Source organism: Mobula birostris, chromosome 13, assembly GCF_030028105.1.
Source record: "Mobula birostris isolate sMobBir1 chromosome 13, sMobBir1.hap1, whole genome shotgun sequence".
Classification (NCBI taxonomy): Eukaryota; Metazoa; Chordata; class Chondrichthyes; order Myliobatiformes; family Myliobatidae; genus Mobula; species Mobula birostris.
This window is the reverse complement of record NC_092382.1, coordinates 75,628,394-75,647,896: the sequence shown is the minus strand read 5'-3', so window position 1 is coordinate 75,647,896 and position 19,503 is coordinate 75,628,394. Positions and strand designations below refer to the sequence as shown.

The window sequence follows — 19,503 nt, the reverse complement described above, 5'->3', positions numbered from 1 at the left end:
GATTTTGCTAACCTCTATTTAGTTAAATTTAACAGTCCTTAACAATTAAATAACTTTTACTAAAACAGGTAATTGTATAGGCTTGCTGGGATTCTATCGTCTGGAACTATTTCTGACTTTTCTTAACGTCGTCAACGGGCAGGAACTCCGCAGGACGATACTTGTATTCACTAGGGAAACAAAAGATTACTGGAAAGGCGGGGTCTGATTCTGCATAGTCTGCATAACGTTGTGATGCGGTAACCTCGTGTTTCTAATAAACTTGATTAATTGTTCAAGTAATTGTGAATATTCTTGATGGTACAGCAGTGCCCATTAAAATATTTTGCGCAAGGATTCGCATAACGGGATTTCGTAAAGGTGAGGCATATGGGTTGCAAGGCAAGCTGAATAATTTTGAAATTACGCTGCACTGCAGGAGACAGAATCCAATTACAGAACAATACTTGTCTTATTGTTAATCTGTGCCCGATTTTGCATCCAAAGGGCGGTGCTTCAACTTCTGTTGTGTACGATGTGTATCAATAACTAGGAAATAAATGCTTGTCGTATAATTATCAATTGTATAGATGAAAAGAAATTGTTAGATATCTAATATATAATACAACAGGATATAGATTAAAAAGAGAATATTTTCATTAATTTGAATTTTATACAGCTGTGGTTAATCCACACTTGTGATACAAAAATATTGCTGGAAATTGAGTAACTTAGTGAAGGAGACAGAGTGGGTAACCTGTGAAAAAGTTATATTCAGTAAAATTAGGTTAAAAATAGAATGAAGAGTTTGTTTGTTTATCATCTGTACATTGAATCATAGAAACATTCAGTGAAACGCGTCTCATAAGTTGAAGACGAACATCGGCCATGATTCAATACAGCATGTTCACCACTCACTAACCCCGAATAACTTGAACATATTTTGAATGTGAGTAAGCCGGAACACCCCGAAGCAGCCTACGCGGTCTTTGGCAGGACGGCGAAACACCTTACAGACCGTGGAGGGAATTCAATCTTCATCACTGGCGCTGTACAGGGTTACAGTAAATCCTACGGAAACGTGTGTCCCAAGTTGAAACATGGCTTGATCAATGCATATAAATCATTAGAGAGCAAGAGAGTTGGTCTTTACAATGCTATAAAATACATAACGACAAATATTTAATCTTATATGAATATGGGGGCATGTTTTGCCTGACAGACTCTGAATGACATCTTGAATGTACGGCCAAAGAGAAAGTATCAACCTGCGAACGTTTCTTCCAGATAACCTCTATTGTCTGAAAAAAAGAATCTACCTCATCTGATCTGCTTGTATCTTGCAAACTATGTTTTGGGGTCAGTTTCAGAATGCTATCCCTCGACGTCGTGGTAAACAAATTCAGAAATATCGAACCCTGGCAAAGATCAATGCATTTTTGTTAGCTACAGGAGATGCAGCTGAAGATTCAGGGAGTTTAATGCAAAGCCTTTATGTATGTTGACTGCAATGACCATCGAGTATTCAGAACAATAAACTGTATGAAAGGTGTGTAACACTCGCCTCGCCTAGCGGCTTGATCTCAGGGGTGATAACCCCCCTGCCCGGCCAAACTTAAGAAACCCGTTTTGGTGGAAGCTGCGCGATGTGTCCCCTGTTACAAGTGAGTACCCCGAAATAACAAGCAGTACACAATACGCGATTAAATGATTAAGCTTTATAACTCTTACTTTGACTATGTGGTTAGTAGAGAAACAAAATACAGAAGAAAAAGGGCGCCAGTCATATTAAACAGTGTGTGCACAATCGTTGGCCCTCACTTAGTAGCCTTCCTTCCACCAATCGATCTTCTCCGAGCGTCGCCCACCTACGAACGCCCGCTCGGAGTTCACTCCGTCTGGCAGCCGACCGAATCTCTCCATTTGCGTCCACTCTCTTAATCCCTCGATCTCCCTCTGGCAAAAGACCGCGAAAACAGCTGCTTCCAGAATCATAAGACACAACAACAATCTCTTATTGGCTAGCCACTGAATTCCAAAGTCCCGTTATCTCTATACAGAACACAGACATTGCTGCTTCAGAGAAGCCATTACCTTAACAGTGGAACATTACACAGACGCCATTACATAAGCCTTAGCAGTGAAACCGTACAGCGTGTTACATGTGCAATTTTGGAAGTAGATTCAATGTGAGGGTTTGTATGAATTTCGTATAATGCGATTTGCCGTTTTTCCACGAGGAGTCATCTATCATGAAATTGAGGCTTTCGAGAAACTAAACAAGAGAATTGACGAGGCAACGCGGTAAATGTTTCATCCAGTTTGGTACATAAAATTAACTCACTTGGTATCACGGCTGTGGCAGCTATTTCAATAGTGAACTTTATTGTTGATCGGACACAGGGAGTCATTGATAGGTTGCAGAAGTGGGCTGAGAAGTGGCAGATGGAGTTCAGCCCGGAGAAGTGTGAGGTGGTACACTTTGGAAGGACAAACTCCAAGGCAGAATACAAAGTAAATGGCAGGATACGTGGTAGTGTGGAGGAACAGAGGGATCTGGGGGTACATGTCCACAGATCCCTGAAAGTTGCTTCACAGGCAGATAGGGTAGTTAAGAAAGCTTATGGCGTGTTAGCTTTCATAAGTCGAGGGATAGAGTTTAAGAGTCTCGAGGTAATGATGCAGCTCTATAAAACTCTGGTTAGGCTACACTTGAAGTACTGTGGCCAGTGTCCATCTACAACTTGAGAGGAAGACTGGAAACTCGGAAGTGTCAGTATTACAGTTGAACAAAGGGAGCTATGCTGCCATGAGGGAGGAGCTGGTCAAAGTTCAATGGAACAATACCCTAGCAGGGAATACAGTGGAACAACAATGGCAAGTGTTTCTGCGAATAATGCGGAAGGTGAGGATCAGTTCATTCCAAGAGGAAGAAAAATCCTAAGGGGAGTAAGGGGAGGGCGTGGCTGACAAGGGAAGTAATGGATAGTATAAAAATAAAAGAGAAGAAGTATAACATAGCAAAGACTAGTAGGAAACCGGAGGACTGGGAAAATTTTAAAGAGCAACAGAAGGTAACTAAAAAGGCAATACGCAGAGAAAACAAAAATGAGGTACGAAGGTAAACTAGCCAAGAATATAACTAAGATAGTAAAGGCTTTTTTTTAGGTATGTGAAAAGGAAAAAAAAAAAGTTAAGATCAAAATTGGGCCCTTGAAGACAGAAGCGGGTGAATTTATTATGGGAAACCAGAAAATGGCAGTCGAGTTGAATAGGTACTTTGTATCTGTCTTCACTAGGGAAGACACAAACAATCTGCCAGATGTAATAGTGGCCAAAAGACCTAGGGTAGTGGATAAATTGAAGGAAATTTATATTAGGCAGGAAATGGTGTTGGATAGGCTGTTGGGTCTGAAGGCTGATAAGTCCCCGGGACCTGATGGTCTGCATCCCAGGGTACTTAAGGAGGTGGCTTTAGAATCTTGGACGCATTGGTAATCATTTTCCAATGTTCTATAGATTCAGGATCAGTTTCTGTGGATTGGAGGGTGGCTAATATTGTCCCTCTCTTCAGGAAGGGAGGAAGAGAGGAAACAGGGAATTATACCTCGGTTAGCCTGACGTCGGTGATGGGAAAGATGCTGGAGTCAATTATAAAATATGAAATTACGACACATCTGGATGGCAGTGACAGGATTGGTCCGAGTCAGCATGGATTTACGAAGGGGAAATCGTGCTTGACTAATCTTCTGGAATTTATTTTTGAAGATGTAACTATGAAAATGGACAAGGGAGAGCCAGTGGATGTAGTGTGCCTGGACTTTCAGAAAGACTTTGATAAAGTCCCACATAGGAGATTAGTGGGCAAAATTAGGGCACATGGTATTGGGAGCAGAGTACTGACCTGGATTGAAAATTGTCTGGCTGACAGAAAACAAAGAGTAGTGATTAACGGCTCCCTTTCGGAATGGCAGGCGGTGACCAGTGGGGTACCGCAGGGTTCAGTGCTGGGACCGCAGCCATTTACAATATATATTAATGATTTAGATGAGGGAATTAAAAGTAATATTAGCAAATTTACCGATGACGCAAATCTGGGTGGCAGTGTGAAATGTGAAGAGGATGTTATGAGAATGCAGGGTGACTTGGACAGGCTGAGTGAGTGAGCAGATGCATGGCAGATGCAGTTTAATGTGGATAAATGTGAGGTTATCCACTTTGCTGGTAAGAACGGGAAGGCAGATTATTATCTAAATGGAGTCGAGTTAGGAAAAAGGGAAGCGCAAGGAGATACAGGTGTTCTTGTGGATCAGTCACTGAAAGAAAACATGCACGTACAGCAGGCAGTGAAGAAAGCTAATAGCATGCTGGCCTTCATAACAAGGAGAATTGAGTATAAGAGCAAAGAGGTCCTTCTGCAGCTGTACAGGGCCCTGGTGAGACCACACCTGGAGTGTTGTGAGCAGTTTTGCTCTCCAAATTTGAGGAAGGACATACTTGCTATTGAGGGAGTGCAGCGTAGGTTCACAAGGTTAATTCCCGGGATAGCGGAACTGTCATATGTCAAAAGATTGGAGCGACTGGTCTTGTATACACTGGAATTTAGAAGGCTGAGAGGGGATCTTATTGAAACATATAAGATTATTAAGGGATTGGACACGCTGCAGGCAGGAAGCATGTTCCCGCCGATAGGTGAGTCCAGAACCAGAGGCCACAGTTTAAGAAGAAGGGGTAGGCTACTTAGAACGGAGTTGAGAAAAAACTTTTTCACCCAGAGAGTAGTGTATATATGGAATGCTCTGCCCCAGAAGGCTGTGGAGGCCAAGTCTCTGGATGCTTTCAAGAAAGAGATGGATAGAGCTCTTAAAGATAGCGGAATCAAAGGTAATGGGGATAAGGCAGGAACTGGATACTGATTGTGGATGATCAGCCATGATCAGAGAGAGTGGCGGTGCTGGCTTGAAGGGCCAAATGGCCTACTCCTGCACCTATTGTCTGTTGTCAGCTCTGGTCGCCTTACTATAAGAAGGATGTGGAAGCATTAGAAAGGGTACACAGGAGATTTACGAGAATGCTGCCTGGTTTAGAGAGTATGGATTATGTCAGAGATTAAAGGGGCTAGGGCTTTACTCTTTGGAGCGAAGGAGGATGAGAGGAGACGTGATAGAGGTATACAATATAGCTAGAGGAATAGCTAAAGTGGACAGCCAGCGCCTCTTCTCCAGGGCACCACTGCTCAATACAAGAGGACATTGCTTAAAGCTAAGGGGTGGGAAGTTCAAGGGGGATATTAGAGGAAGATCTTGTACTCTGAGAGTGGTTGGTGCGTGGAATGCGCTGCCTGAGTCAGTGGTGGAAGCAGATACACTCGTGAAATTTGAAATATTACTGGACAGGTATATGGAGGAATTTAAGGTGGGGGGGTATATAGGAGGCGGGGTTTGATGATCGGAACAACGCTGTAGGCTGAAGGGCCTGTAATGCGCTGTACCATTCTATGAAACTGAGATTTTAGTAAAGCTAAACAAGAGAAGTGACGAGGCAATGCGGTAAATGATTCCTCCATGAAATTTATGGAAGTTTGGTCCACAAAATTAACTCACGTGGTATTGCTTTTGGGGTAGCTATTTCAATACTAAACTTTATTGTTGATAGTAACAGAGAGCCAAACTGAGGTACTGTTTCTGTCTTTCAGTTTTGCGACCGAGGAAAATCATTTTCCTTGCTTCTGTCGTATCGGTTGAAGAATTGTGTTGCAATCCAAATATAATGATTACTAGGTCTGTCGATGACATCAAATTACTGATACATTGGTTTGTTAAGAATATTGCCTGCAGTTACGGCTGGAATTTGATCAAATGGTAATGTGCGGAAAGGAATGCCTTTAAGAATTTAACTCAGATGCATGGTGTTATATTTTTTTTCGAAATTAGAAGAGATCCGAACAGAAAGAATTATTATATAGATCTTGAGGTCTTTTACTGAGCATAGAGAGCCCGGGGTGAGTACTTTGCTTACCGGCAATGACATGCCAATTAAAATTGGTGGAGTATATTTGCATCATTGGCCAAGGATTCGAGCGTGATTCTGTTGAGCTAAGGCTGTACGCAATCTTCATGCCAATGCGCATTTAAAATTTTATGCAATTATAATCGACGTGATATGTGAATACTAATATTAAACTTGACAGGGTGTAGAAAAGCGTCGGAATGATATTGCACGGGCAGCTGGAGATCTGTGAACAATAGATAAAACTATTTTTCACTAAAGCAGACTGAGATGTTACCTTATAGCGTATATAAAAAATAATGACTCATTGCATAGACAAGAACTTCGGCAGCGAGTTAACTGCCGTGGCTTGTCTGTCTGGAAAGCAGCGCCTTTCTGCTGCCGAATCAGCTCGGGAAGAACGACGCAACAAACTTTTAAAATCCTAAGTCAGCGAGTTGTTTTATGTTCCCCCTCTCACTGTGAAACGGGGACACTTCTTGTTCCCTTATTAGGGAGAAAGCGAGCCTGTGATATGACATATTATCGGGTGCACGTCGTTTTTGAGATACTGCAAGTCTGGGTCTTTGATAGTTCGCTGCACGCTTGACTGGTCGGTAGAGGCTGCTGATGTTTTTTTGCTGGTGGGTGGGGGTTATCGCTGCGTTGCCGCAGCTTGTGCGTGGGAGGGGGAGCTGGATGCGTTTCGGAGTTCGAACTTTTTAACTGCTACTCATACTTTGGGGCACTCCTTTGTTTTCGTCTATGTTTGCGAAGAAAAAATAATTTCATGATGTATACTGATGATATTTCTGTGTCATTAAACGTACCCATTAAGATAAGGGAAATCTAAAGTCTCCAACAGAAACGCTGCTGTAACTAAGCACATGGTCTGTGCGTCCATGCAAATGAGTAAACGATTCGGCGAGCCCTTCATGGAAGAGTATGGAAAGGGCAGTCACCTGAATGGAAAGATGGGAGGTGGTGAGGAAACACAGCTAGAAGTTGATAGGTGAGAGCAAATGGGTGGGGAAACTATAGAGACGCATAGAAGGAATCTGACAGGAAAGGGAAACGTCACTTCAGAGAAATGGAAGTTCTCGGGGTCAATAGCACAAATGAACTGACTTGGTCCAACCAAGCGGAGTCCACTTCCAAGAAGGCCCACCAGCGCCTTTACTTCCTGAGAAAGCTAAATAAATTTGTCCTGTCCCCTAAAACCCTCACTGATTTTTATAGATGCAACATAGTAAGCATTCTTCTAGGGTGCATGACAACCTGGAATGGAAGTTGTCCTGCCTAAGATCGGAAGAAGCTGCAGAAGATCGTGAACACTGCGCAGCACATCACACAAACCAATCTTCCGTCCTTGGACTCACTTTACACCGCACGCTGTCGGAGCAGTGCTGCCAGGATAATCAAGGACACGACCTACCCAGCCAACAGACTTTTCGTCCCTCTTCCCTCCGGGAGAAGGCTCAGGGGCTCGAAGACTCGTACGGCCAGATTTGGGAACAGCTTCTTTCCAACTGTGATAAGACTGCTGAACGGATCCTGACCCGGATCTGGGCCTTAGCCTCTAAATATCAGGACCTGCGTCTCGGGTTTTCTGCACTACCTTACTTTCCCTTTTCTATTTATTATCTATAATTTATTTGTTTTTTATTATATTTAATATCGATTTGTACTCCAGGGAGCATGAAGCGCAGAAACAAATATCGCTGTGATGATTGTACGCTCTAGTATCAATTGTTTGGCGAAAATAAAGTAAAGTAAAGTAAAGAAAGAGGAGGGATATCAAGGGACGCGCTAGGTAGGTGAGAAGCCATAAGAGGCTAGAATAGGGAACTGAAGACGAGGGGAGGGGAAGCGACTTCTTTTAACTCCAAGGAGAAATCCATATTTATGCCTTCGGCATAAAATCTACAAGAACGGTAGACAAGGTTTTGTTACTTCACCCCGAATGTGTCCACATAGGGTCATGTTGCAATGGAAGTTAGAATTAAATTGTTGGCCTATCGGGAAGTTCTGTTGTGAGAGTGAAAAATGAGCTGCACATTGACGAGGTCTCACAGATGTAGCGGAGGCAGCAGAGAAACAACAGTTACAATAGACGACCATAGCATTTGGTAGGTGAAATGTTACCTTACCTGGAAGGACTCGTTGCATCCTTTAATGGAGGGGAGGAAGGAGGTGAATGAACAAGTGCAGAATTTTGGCTGCTTGCAGGGATAAATGCCCAGAGAAAGATTAGAGGGGAGGGATAACTGGAGAAGGGAACTACAGACGGGACGATGTCTGTGGAAAGAGCCATGCACCTACTTAGAACGGGAGGCATAAAATTAATTTAGTGCTAAGGGACCTTTAGAGATGGAAGATGATATCTGTAGTCTGTCAAGTAGGGTGCCGTGCACAATCGTTAATTGATGGAGACAGACGTGAGAGAGCGGAGGAACATCTGGGGAAAATTCTGAAATGTCTTATTCGCTGCCGCTGCTACTGTGTGATCCAGAATCTCCGGAGGGGAAGGCCCCGGGTCATCGGCTTTGCTTATTGCTCGGCGGCCGGGATAGGGTCCAAGCTCTGCGCAAAGACGGTGCTCGGTGCTCGGCGTCGAAGGGCTGGTCGGAGTCTCGAAGTTTTCGGATGGACTCAGAGTCGGCTGTGGTCAGGTGTTTCCAATGCGCCGACAGTTGTCGGTGCCTGTAGGTTTCTGGCAGGGAGAGTTTCTCCCTTTTTCCGCCTGCTATCGGGGACTATCGGGAGTCGATAGGAACTTTGAGACTTCTTTCACCGTTCCCATGGTCTGCTCTTTATCAAAATATGGTATTGCTTTGCACTGCTGTAACTATATGTTATAATTATGTGGTCTTGTTAGTGTTAGTCTTTGGTTTTTCCTGTTTTTTTTTTTGTGATATCACTCTGGAGGAACATTGTATCATTTCTTAATACATGCATGCATTTCCAAATGACAATAAACGAAGACAGAGTGTCCTCATAATCTAATACAATAATCTAATCTAATCGAATGCAATCAGTCTTGACTTAACTTAATTACCGTGTTTGCATTCATTACCTTTGTAGAATTCTAAATAAGAAATATTGAAAGTGGACTGCTATTTTTAGCCATGGTCTCTTCGTCGAAAATCTTGACTTAATTTCATCAGAATTATTTCATGTTTAAAGTATTTGTCTTCTATATAGAATGATTACATCATTTTTTTTTTCTATGCACGTTTTTCAGTGAATACTTGGCTCCACCATGGAGTGACGATGGGGAAGTAAAAGTATTTTTTTATAAATCTTTTTCCCGGTATTCCCTTTGAGAAAAATGAATGATGCTTTTGGGATTCCGATGCAAACGTCACCATATCCAGAATTAAAGATGATAATGATGATGATGATGACGATGATGATGATGATAATAATGATAATAATAATAATAATAATAACAATAATCTTACTTTTTTCCTTAATTATAATAATATTTCATGCCTTTGGTATCATACCATCAGAAAGATAATATAATTTCCTCTGGTTAAAAGAGGATATAAAAATAATAGGAATAAACGTGTTAAGAATCTATTATCTGGCCTTAATTAACCACCAAAGAGAGAAAGTAATTTTGATACTCAGTTCCGATATCCCATTATGAAATTTGGACGTGGAAAGCAATGTCATCTGTTTGAGAACCAATTGGGACCTTATATACAATGAAAGCAAGAGGAGTTCGCTGCATATTTCTCAAATGTTCTTTTTCCTAACTGTGCTTCATATCTTCCTCAGACCACCGAGTTCCAAGATTGGTGTCCGGAAATGATGACTGCTCTGGAAGACTGGAAGTGCAGTTTGGAGAAACCTGGAACACGGTGTGTGATCTGCACTGGGATATGGATGATGCCAGCGTGGTGTGCCGACAGCTTCAATGCGGAGTCGCTGTTGCGGTGCGGGGAGGAGCTTATTTTGGAGAAGGAACAGGACATATATGGACTGATGCCTTTGAATGTCAGGGTAATGAGTCGGGGCTGTGGGACTGTCCATTTTCTTCAGGAGCTCATCGTTGCACCCATGAGAATGATGTCAGTGTGATCTGCTCTGGTGAGTACCTAGGATCCAGGTATTTCTTTTCGACATTTTTCCCATTAGCGGTTTGCAAATTCCATCAGCAGAGTACTTTTTCATATGATTTTCATCTGACATTGACGGACAGATTAAGAGGGTGATATTGCTGGAAGAATAAAATAACGATTGACTTCAATTTGGGTTTCAACGAAAGAAATTAACATATTTGAAGATTTCAATAAGTTGAAACAAAAATCACCAACAAAAGCGTAGCATGCAGCGTTATTATAAATTAAACAATCATTTTTGCAGTAGAAAATATATAAAAAATGAAAAATGGTGTTTCCTTGAGAAATTGAGTGTGAAGTACATGCCGGAAATTTTCTCAGCACTCCTTTCAAATTATATCATACACTTTAACGTGAAAATTAATAATTCGAAGAAATTTAATGATACTGAATTTTGTCATGTGCCTAAATACAGACATAAAACTGATTAAACGTTAAAATGCGCAGCAGGCTTTGTAGCTATATAATGGCTATCTCGATTAACAAAAAGCAATCAAATATTGTTTATTTCCGTACTGATACTTTGATGGATTATTGAATATTGCCCGAAACATTTCCCCTTTCTTCTTTAAGGAAACACACAGATGAATTGGTGCGGAACTGTAGATAAATACAAACCATTGTTTTTGCAGCACAACTTCCAAGCATGTATTTGCACCAGTATAGAATATACATGATTATAGCGAGATAACTTGTTGCAATAGCGTCGGAATTTACTGCTACAAATTTAGCCATAACGATTGTAAAAATGACAAAAACCCCCGCAGATGAGTAAATAAAATATCAACTATATAGCTGTTAGTTGAACGACAGATGGCTTGTGAATTCCCCATAGTTTATAATCATCAGTGTACACTTTGTTGGCCCTAACGTGAATAACAGCTTGAAAGTTGCTTATGAACTTAAGAAATGAGTCGTCAGTGAAGGAGACAAACAGAATTTAAAGAATTGAAAATACACTCGGACTAAGATGTTAACTGTCCTGTGCTGTCACCAGTGGGATCATCAGTTGATCTGCCACCTGTCTTCCGGAGTCTCGGCCCGCTTATGATCAAGACTCCCTCGAGGTGGTGGGCCAGCAGTGCTAAAGCACCACCTCTCACTGGTGAACTTAAAAACTTGGCAAACAACAGGAATTCTGCAGATGCTGGAAATTCAAGCAACACACATCAAAGTTGCTGGTGGACGCAGCAGGCCAGGCAGCATATCTAGGAAGAGGTACAGTCGACGTTTCAGGCCGAGACCCTTCGTCAGGACTAACTGAAGGTAGAGTTAGTAAGAGATTTGAAAGTGGGAGGGGGAGGGGGCGATCCAAAATGATAGGAGAAGACAGGAGGGGGAGGGATGGAGCCAAGAGCTGGACAGGTGATTGGCAAAGAGGATACGAGAGGATTATACACACATTCTTTCTCTCACTCTCCTTTTTCTCCTCTGTCCCTCTGGCTATACCCCTTGCCCATTCTCTGGGTCCACCCCCACCACCTTGTCTTTCTTCCCGGACCTCCTGTCCCATGATCCTCTCGTATCCCCTTTGCCAATCAGCTGTCCAACTCTTGGCTCCATCCCTCCCTCTCCTGTCTTCTCCTATCATTTTGGATAACCCCTTCCCCCTCCCACTTTCAAATTTCTTACTCACTCTTCCTTCAGTTAGTCCTGACGAAGGGTCTCGGCCTGAAACGTCGACTGTACCTCTTCCTAGTGATGCTGCCTGGCCTGCTGCGTTTACCAGCAACTTTGATGTGTGTTGCTTAAAAACTTGGCATCTGCCTCTATCAGAGTTGTTCCATCCAACAGATAGTCTACTCTTCGGGTGCCTACGTAACTTACCGAAGGGTTTGCAAAAGATGTATAACATATAACCATATAACCATACAACAATTACAGCAGGGAAACAGGCCAGCTCGGCCCTTCTAGTCCGTGCCAAACTCTTACTCTCACCTAGTCCCACCGACCTGCACTCAGCCCGTAACCCTCCATTCCTTTCCTGTCCATATAGCTGTCCAATTTAACTTTAAATGACATCATCGAATCTGCCTCAACCACTTCTGCTGGAAGCTCGTTCCAAACAGCTAGCACTCTCTGAGTAAAGAAGTTCCCCCTCATGTTGCACCTAAACTTTTGTCCTTTAACTCTCAACTCATGTCCTCTTGTTACAATCTCCCCCACTCTCAATGGAAAAAAAGCCTATCAACGTCAACTCTATCTATCGCTCTCATAATTTTAAATACCTCTCCCAAGTCCCCCTCAACTTTCTACGTTCCAAAGAATAAAAACCGACTGGAATAGATACGTTGTCCGACTGTCTGCCCCTCTGGACGTATTTGGTCCACACACATGCTGATCCTGTCTCTGCTGCCTCAGCTACAGCCCTGCTGGTTGCCTTGATCTCTCTTCTAGTAAAGCCGAGCTCACGCAACCACTTCCGGAAAGTGAACGCAATAAAGCCACTACAACCTACTTCGAATGGATAGCATGAGACCTTCCCCGGTCTATCGCTGCACTCTGACATTAATTCTGCATACTTGGTTAACTTGTGCTCATGGGCTTCATCGATGTTGTTTTCACAGGGGGCTGTGAGTTCACCAATAACCACTTCTCCACTGGTGTCCGACCATGCGATTATATCTGGGCGCAATGTGGTGAAGGCTATTTGCCTCGGGAAATTGCCTTTCCCATCCAGGTCGGCATTGACACACCAGTCATTGGCTGAATAAAGTATGCTTGATCGTGGGCCTGCGCTGTACACCCTTGAGTTGGAGCCTTCTTTCACAAATGATATGCGGTGTTCTGTGCAGCATGGGACATGAGATAAGTTGTGCTGCAGTACTCTCTGCTGAACCGCTTCTGTTGCAACTTTGAGAACGGTGTCATGTCTCCAAGTGTACATGGCGCAGGAAAGATTGACTCTGCATGCAATCAAAATACTTTGAAGTGTTCCCTTCTCGCCGCAAGCAGCGCATCTGTCTGTCTTATCTTCATACCAGGTGCTGAGGTTGGCAGGTGTTGGGAGCAGATCGTATGCTGCTCTGCACAGAACAGAAATGCGGAGCAGTTCCATCTGCCACAGAACTTTCCAGGATAGATGTCGTTGTTCAACACTTTCCCATCAGGTCCAAGCCCCCTGTTTGGCCAGGCCAGGGGTTTTAGCTAACCTCTTCTCCTCTTCTACCTCTCGTATTTCTTGTGTTACAAGCTCACGGCGCTCCTCACCTGTAGAGGACAACCACCATTTGTGGGCTGTCCAGCCAATTCCCTGGCGGCCTAGCTGGGTAGCCGCAACCACCTCCTTGTCCTTCAATCTAGACTCTGCCTCATCAATTGCTGCATGGGCTGACAACTTCCTGCCTGATCTCACAACCGGCTGGGTGTTGTTGATGACAGGGTCTTTTGAGTCTCGAGGCATCATGAATATCTTATCTTGGATACCTTGAACTCTTCAACATGGGATTACACTGGGATGGTAAGCTTTGTCTGGCTACTATGGATTGCAGAATTGGTGAGGTTGCTCGGTACGCTAAGCCACTTCTTCACATACTTGCTGATCTTCCATTCCATTGCATAACGATTGTAAACATGATAAAAACCTCAGCAGAAGAATAAATAAAACATCAACTATATAGCTGCTAGTTCAAAGACAGATGCCTTGTGAATTCCCCGTAATTTATAATCATCAGCGGACATTTTTAGGGGGCCTAACGTGAAGGACAGCTTGGAAGTTGCTTATGAACCTAAGAAATGAGTCGTCAGTGAAAGAAACAAACATGAAAATAGATAATGGAAAAGTGCAAAGAAAATATACATCACAAGCAAAGACTAACATCAATTTAATCGCCAATAACGAAACAGAAAATCGAAAATGCCCCGTCTGAGTGCACACTATCTGATTGCAGGAAGTATCCTCAAATATTACATGTAAATAGATAGATAGGTAGATAGATAGATAGATAGATAAATATGATGCATATGCATATCGTCCACTGAGTGGGCAAGAACAGCATGGGTGGAATATGGTGTTGGTATTTTCAACTTCGACAAAATGTAACATTTAGAGTGATGGGCATGAAACTGTGAACGATCAACAAAATCAGGAGTACTGTATAGAAATCAGGTAAGGAAACACTTTTTTACCTGCTCGGCCCAATGTTTGAAACAATAGCACTGATTTTGTTATAAACCTACAAAAACGCGAGGTTCCTGTCGTGGTGTATGCAGATTATTCACAACACTTAAAAATGAATTGGGAAAAAAAAATGATTGTGTGTCAATCAGATAAAAGATATACTGGTCTACATTGTGCCATACTCTGTTATTTTCGCGAAGCTCTGCCGAGCAGATGCTCTGGATAGTGGTCCGATCCTGTGCAAGTTCTTTTAATTAGTTTATGTTGAGATTAATTAACTGAATTCAATTATTAATACAACAGGGAATTCTGTAGCACGACTCGTTGATGGGGACAGCAGATGTTCTGGCCGGGTGGAAATTCAGCACGGGGACCAGTGGGGAACACTTTGTGATGAGTACTTCAGCTTGGAAGATGCTGCCGTGGTCTGTGAACAGCTGCAGTGTGGTGCAGTAAAGGAAACTCCCAGAGATGCATACTTTGGCACAGGAAACGGGCCGGTGTGGAAGGATAACTACATTTGTTTGGGCAATGAGTCCCGATTAGCTGATTGCCAAGTCTCAGCGTGGAGTCAGATCAGCTGTTCGCATGGAAATGACGCCAGCCTAATCTGCACCGGTGAGCTGTTGAAACATTAGTCTGAATGAAACCCTTCTTTGGTCGAAAAGATATCCATAACAGAGACAAAAAAAAAAAAAGAAAAAAAGAACAATTGAATGCATCCAAAGTTTTCTGCAAAAATATGCCACAAATCTAAATTTTTTTGTGGCTACAGTCTGTGTTTGCAATTTGGACTGTTTTATTTTGGATACACAGACCTTGAGTACTACAGTGAATCAAACTAAAATTTGAGGAGAAATTATTGTAAAGTGCAGAGAATTATGTCAAATGGTGTTTCAAGATAGTAATTTCTGTACCATTTTAAAATCTGCAAAAATAAAGATGTAATATTTGCAGGTGAGTTAAGTCATATTATAAACAGTTGAAAAAGAACAATGAATTATAATAAAACTTTAAATGGCTCTCTTTATGTTCGGCGAGTAAGAATAATGCCTGGGACCGCTACGTGTGCGTCTTTTTTTATCCTGCGGAGGGAGAAGAGAGGTTAAATGGCTTCTGGGGAGATTGCCTTGTAGGAAATTAGTGTATAAACTAATATTTGCCGCTAATAGCTGAAAGTATCTGGGATACATTGAGTAATTATTAATTGTTTTACACAATCTCATCCACATTGTAGATGAAATGTGGTCTCTGCGGCTGACCGAAGGGGGAAGCCGCTGCGACGGCCAGGTGGAGGTTTATGATAATGGCAGATGGAGCAGAATACAGGATAACTTTTGGACTATCAATGAAGCCAACGTCGTCTGTAAGCAACTGCGTTGCGGTGTGGCCACATCCTCCTACATCGCCTCGGGGTACAGAGGGAAAGAAGGGCCCGTGTGGGTGACCGACCTTCAGTGTGAAGGAAACGAATCTCATCTCCAAAATTGCAGGACATCCATATTCAATCGGTCTTCCTCTGACTTCATCGGCGTTGGCGTCCTATGTTCAGGTGAATAGCATGGAAAAGTGGAAATTGTAATTTTTAATATCGTGTGGCTATTAATTATTTAGAGAGATAAATTTAGAAATACTGAGACTTGCAGGTATTTATATCTCCATTTCTCTCATCAAAACGGCGTTATCAATCATATCTCCTCTTGCAGGGCTTCCAATTTATTTCCCCAACCACAGCTCCTACGGCAGCTCCGCTCCGAAAACATACGAGCGAATTTATTGTAATCAATTAACCGACTAGCTAGTACAATGTGGGAATGTGCATAGAAAACTGAACACGATGAATAAAAACGCATTTACCCCGGCAAAATGTGCAAAATTAATTCTGCTTCGCTGGAACTACGAATTTACTTCATAGGCTTTCAACGATTTATTCATAATTTAGGATATATACTGAAAGGGATCGTCCTGGCAGTTCGACAATTTTGCTATTGATTACAATTAAATACTGGGAGTTCTACCTGCCTTCTCCCTCTCTCTCTCTCTCTCTCTCTCTCTCCCTCTCTCTCTCTCTCTCTCTCTCTCTCTCTCTCTCTCTCTCTCTCTCTCTGCTACCCCCCCCCCGCCCCTTGCTTATTCCCTCCGTATTATTGCTAGTCTCCTAGTTTATACTTTTCAAAATCAGACTTCCATTCAGGTCTGAAAATATGATGATTTAAGTTAAAGCGATGGCACGATCAAGAGCCGCAGGGTACTGTTACAGCTTGGCCAGACCCCGCTTGGTCTATTCTGCTAAGTTCTGGTCACCATACTACAGAGAAAATGCGGAAACTATCGACAGAGTGCAGAGGAGATTTACGAGGGTTTTGCCTGGATTGGAGACTGTGCCCTGTGAGAATAGGTTGCGTGAGCCCGGCTTTTTCTTCTTGGAGTGACGGGGGATGAGAGGTGACCTGATAGAGGTGTATACAAAGATTAAAGGAAATATATTTTGGGTCATTTGTTCGGAGTTAAATTGTACTACAACCGGGTATTGTTTTAAGGTTCTTTGGAAGTCGATACAGAGGGGGTGGAAGGGGTAAGTTTTTTACAGAGAGTGATGGATGCACGAAATGCACTGCCGGATGCGGATAAAATAGGGTCTTTTCAGAAACTCTTAGATAGGTACATTAAGTTTAGTAAAATAGAGTGCTATGTGTTAGGGCATTTATAGGCAGTTTATAGAGAAGGTTACATGCCAGGCACAACTGTTTTCTTCGTTCTGTGCTTTAAAAAGAGGAAATTGAGCATTTAGTTGAACAAGGAAGGGATTCTGGAGGGGGAATTTGAGAGAGGAAATTTGCAAAGAAGTGTAAAACGAGGCGATGGTACTGACGCCTGGCAGTATTTCTGATCGGAACCATTAGGGATAAGGACTCAAATAAATGTTCAAATAGGACGGAAATAATTATATTTTACTTCTAATATTTTTCGCTACATCTCTTAATGAAGTAGTTTACTGATATTTTCGTCCGTGCACTAATACCATTTTTCATGTAATATTTTTTTTTTCTCTGCATCAGTAAGTCTAGTCACCAGGAGTGTCGGAGAGAGATCGATTTTGTGATATTAATTCAAGATTAATTGTCTGTTATATTCTGTAGATTTTCTGGGAACAACATCATTTATAATAGAATCCAACACGTTCCAAACCACTGACGATCGGTAAACTGGACTATAATTCTCTTTCCTTTGCCTTCCTCCCTTCTCAGAGTGATACTTCCCGTCCTCCAGGACCATACCAAGGTAGATACTTTAGAGAGAAAATAGGTGCAGGAGTAGGCCATTCGGCCCTTCTAGTCGGCACCGCCATTCAGTATGATCATGGCTGATCATCCAACTCAGAAATGCTTTCTCTTCATACCTCCGATCCCTTTAGTGACAGGGGCCATATCTAACTCGCTCTCAAATATAGCCAATGAACTGGCCTCAACTGTTTCCTGTTTTAGAGAATTCCAGAGATTTACCACTCTCTGTGTGAAGAAGTTTTTCCTCATCTCCGTCCTAAAAGGCTTCCCCTTTATCCTCAAACTGTGACCACTCGTTCTGGACTTCCCCAATATCGGGAACAATCTTCCTGCATCTAGCCTGTCCAATCCCTTAGAATTTTATACGTTTCAATAAGATCCCCCCTCAATCTTCTAAATTCCAACGAGTATAAACCTAGTTCATCCAGTCTTTCATCATATGAAAGTCCTGCCATCCCAGGAATCAATCTGGTGAACCTTCTTTGTACTCCCTCTATGGCAAGATTGTCTTTCCTCAGATTAGGGGACCAAAACTGCACACAATACTCCAGGTGTGGTCTCACCAAGGCCTTGTACAACTCCAGTAGTACCTCCCTGCTCCCGTACTCGAATCCTCTCGCTATAAATGCCAGTGTACCATTCGCCTTTTTCACCGCCTGTTGTACCTGCATGCCCACTTTCAATGACTGGTGTACAATACACCCAGGTCTCATTGCACCTCCCCTTTTCCTAATCGGCCACCATTCAGATAATAATCTGTTTTCCTGTTCTTGCCACCAAAGTGGATAACCTCACATTTATCCACATTAAATTGCATCTGCCATGAATTTGCCCACTCACCTAACCTATCCAAGTCACCCTGCAACCTCTTAGCATCCTCCTCACAGCTAACACTGCCGCCCAGCTTCGCGTCATCCACAAACTTGGAGATGCTGCATTTAATTCCATCGTCTAAATTATTGATATATATATATATATGTATATGTATATATATAAGATGAAGTGAATCTTGAAAGGACAGGACCAAAGGATCTGTTATCTCTTCTGAAACCAGTCTCCGAATTCCGGGATTTAGTCCATTTGGTCCAGGTGACTTCAGACGTTTGAGTTTGCCAAGCATTTTTCCTTTGAAATAACACTCTCTCCTGCGAACTGATATTCACAGGTTACTAGCTCACAGCTGCTGCCTTCACAGTGCACCCCAGATGCAAAGTACATATTAAGCTCATCTGCCAATTTTTATCTCAAATTCCCACCTCATCAGTGTCATTTTCCCGTGGTCTAATACGAGCGTTCAGCTCCCTTTCCCTCTTCATACAACTGAAAAAAACACGGTATCCATTTTTTTCATATTATTGGCTAGTCTGCGCTCATATTTCAAGCTTTTTTGGGTGCCTTTTGTTGGAATTTAAGAGTTCCCAATCTTCCAATTTCCGACTCAATTTTTCTACTTCATATACCATTTCCTTGGCTTTTATGCAGTCCATAACTTCTTTTTGCCAGACACAGTTGCCTACTCCTGCGAATTGAGTATTTCTTCCTTTGTGTGATATATCTATCCTGGCTGTCCTGCCCTGAAATTTCAGCCTTTTCTCATCTGCTGTCATCGCCGCCAGAACATTCCTCCGATCCATCTGCGCAATTCTTAATTTGTCGTTCGTGTAATTTATATATCCGGATGCATAACTGAGGAAAACTGTCGTTGCATGACCAGACCGGATTTCGGTAAATCTGATTTCTTGGTCGCCCTTCTCGTACCTGCAGACGAGCAGACAAGCTCTATATATTTGGACAGCAAAGGGGACGTCGGGGAAGACAAAAGCGACGGGTATCGGATGCTTCTCTTCGGAGGACTGAGCAGAGTTGAAGAACATATCTATGTATCTGAATGAAAACACCGAGGTTCTCACATACTTCATATAATTAATTATAGACGAGTGTGGACGTACAGAATCACTCAGAATCTTTCGCAAAACGAAAAATTAGATGAAACATGAGATTC

General features: G+C 42.5%; 1 protein-coding gene across 1 annotated transcript in view; it reads left to right on the top strand.

Moving 5' to 3' along the window:
* The window catches only part of LOC140208006 (scavenger receptor cysteine-rich domain-containing protein DMBT1-like), a 43,957-nt gene that overhangs the window by 8,573 nt on the left and 15,881 nt on the right, over positions 1 to 19,503 (top strand). The window contains exons 3-5 of the mRNA XM_072276538.1: positions 9,754 to 10,065; positions 14,521 to 14,835; positions 15,455 to 15,769. Of these exons, the coding sequence (XP_072132639.1) occupies positions 9,754 to 10,065; positions 14,521 to 14,835; positions 15,455 to 15,769 (942 nt within the window). The remainder of the gene's footprint in view (positions 1 to 9,753; positions 10,066 to 14,520; positions 14,836 to 15,454; positions 15,770 to 19,503) is intronic.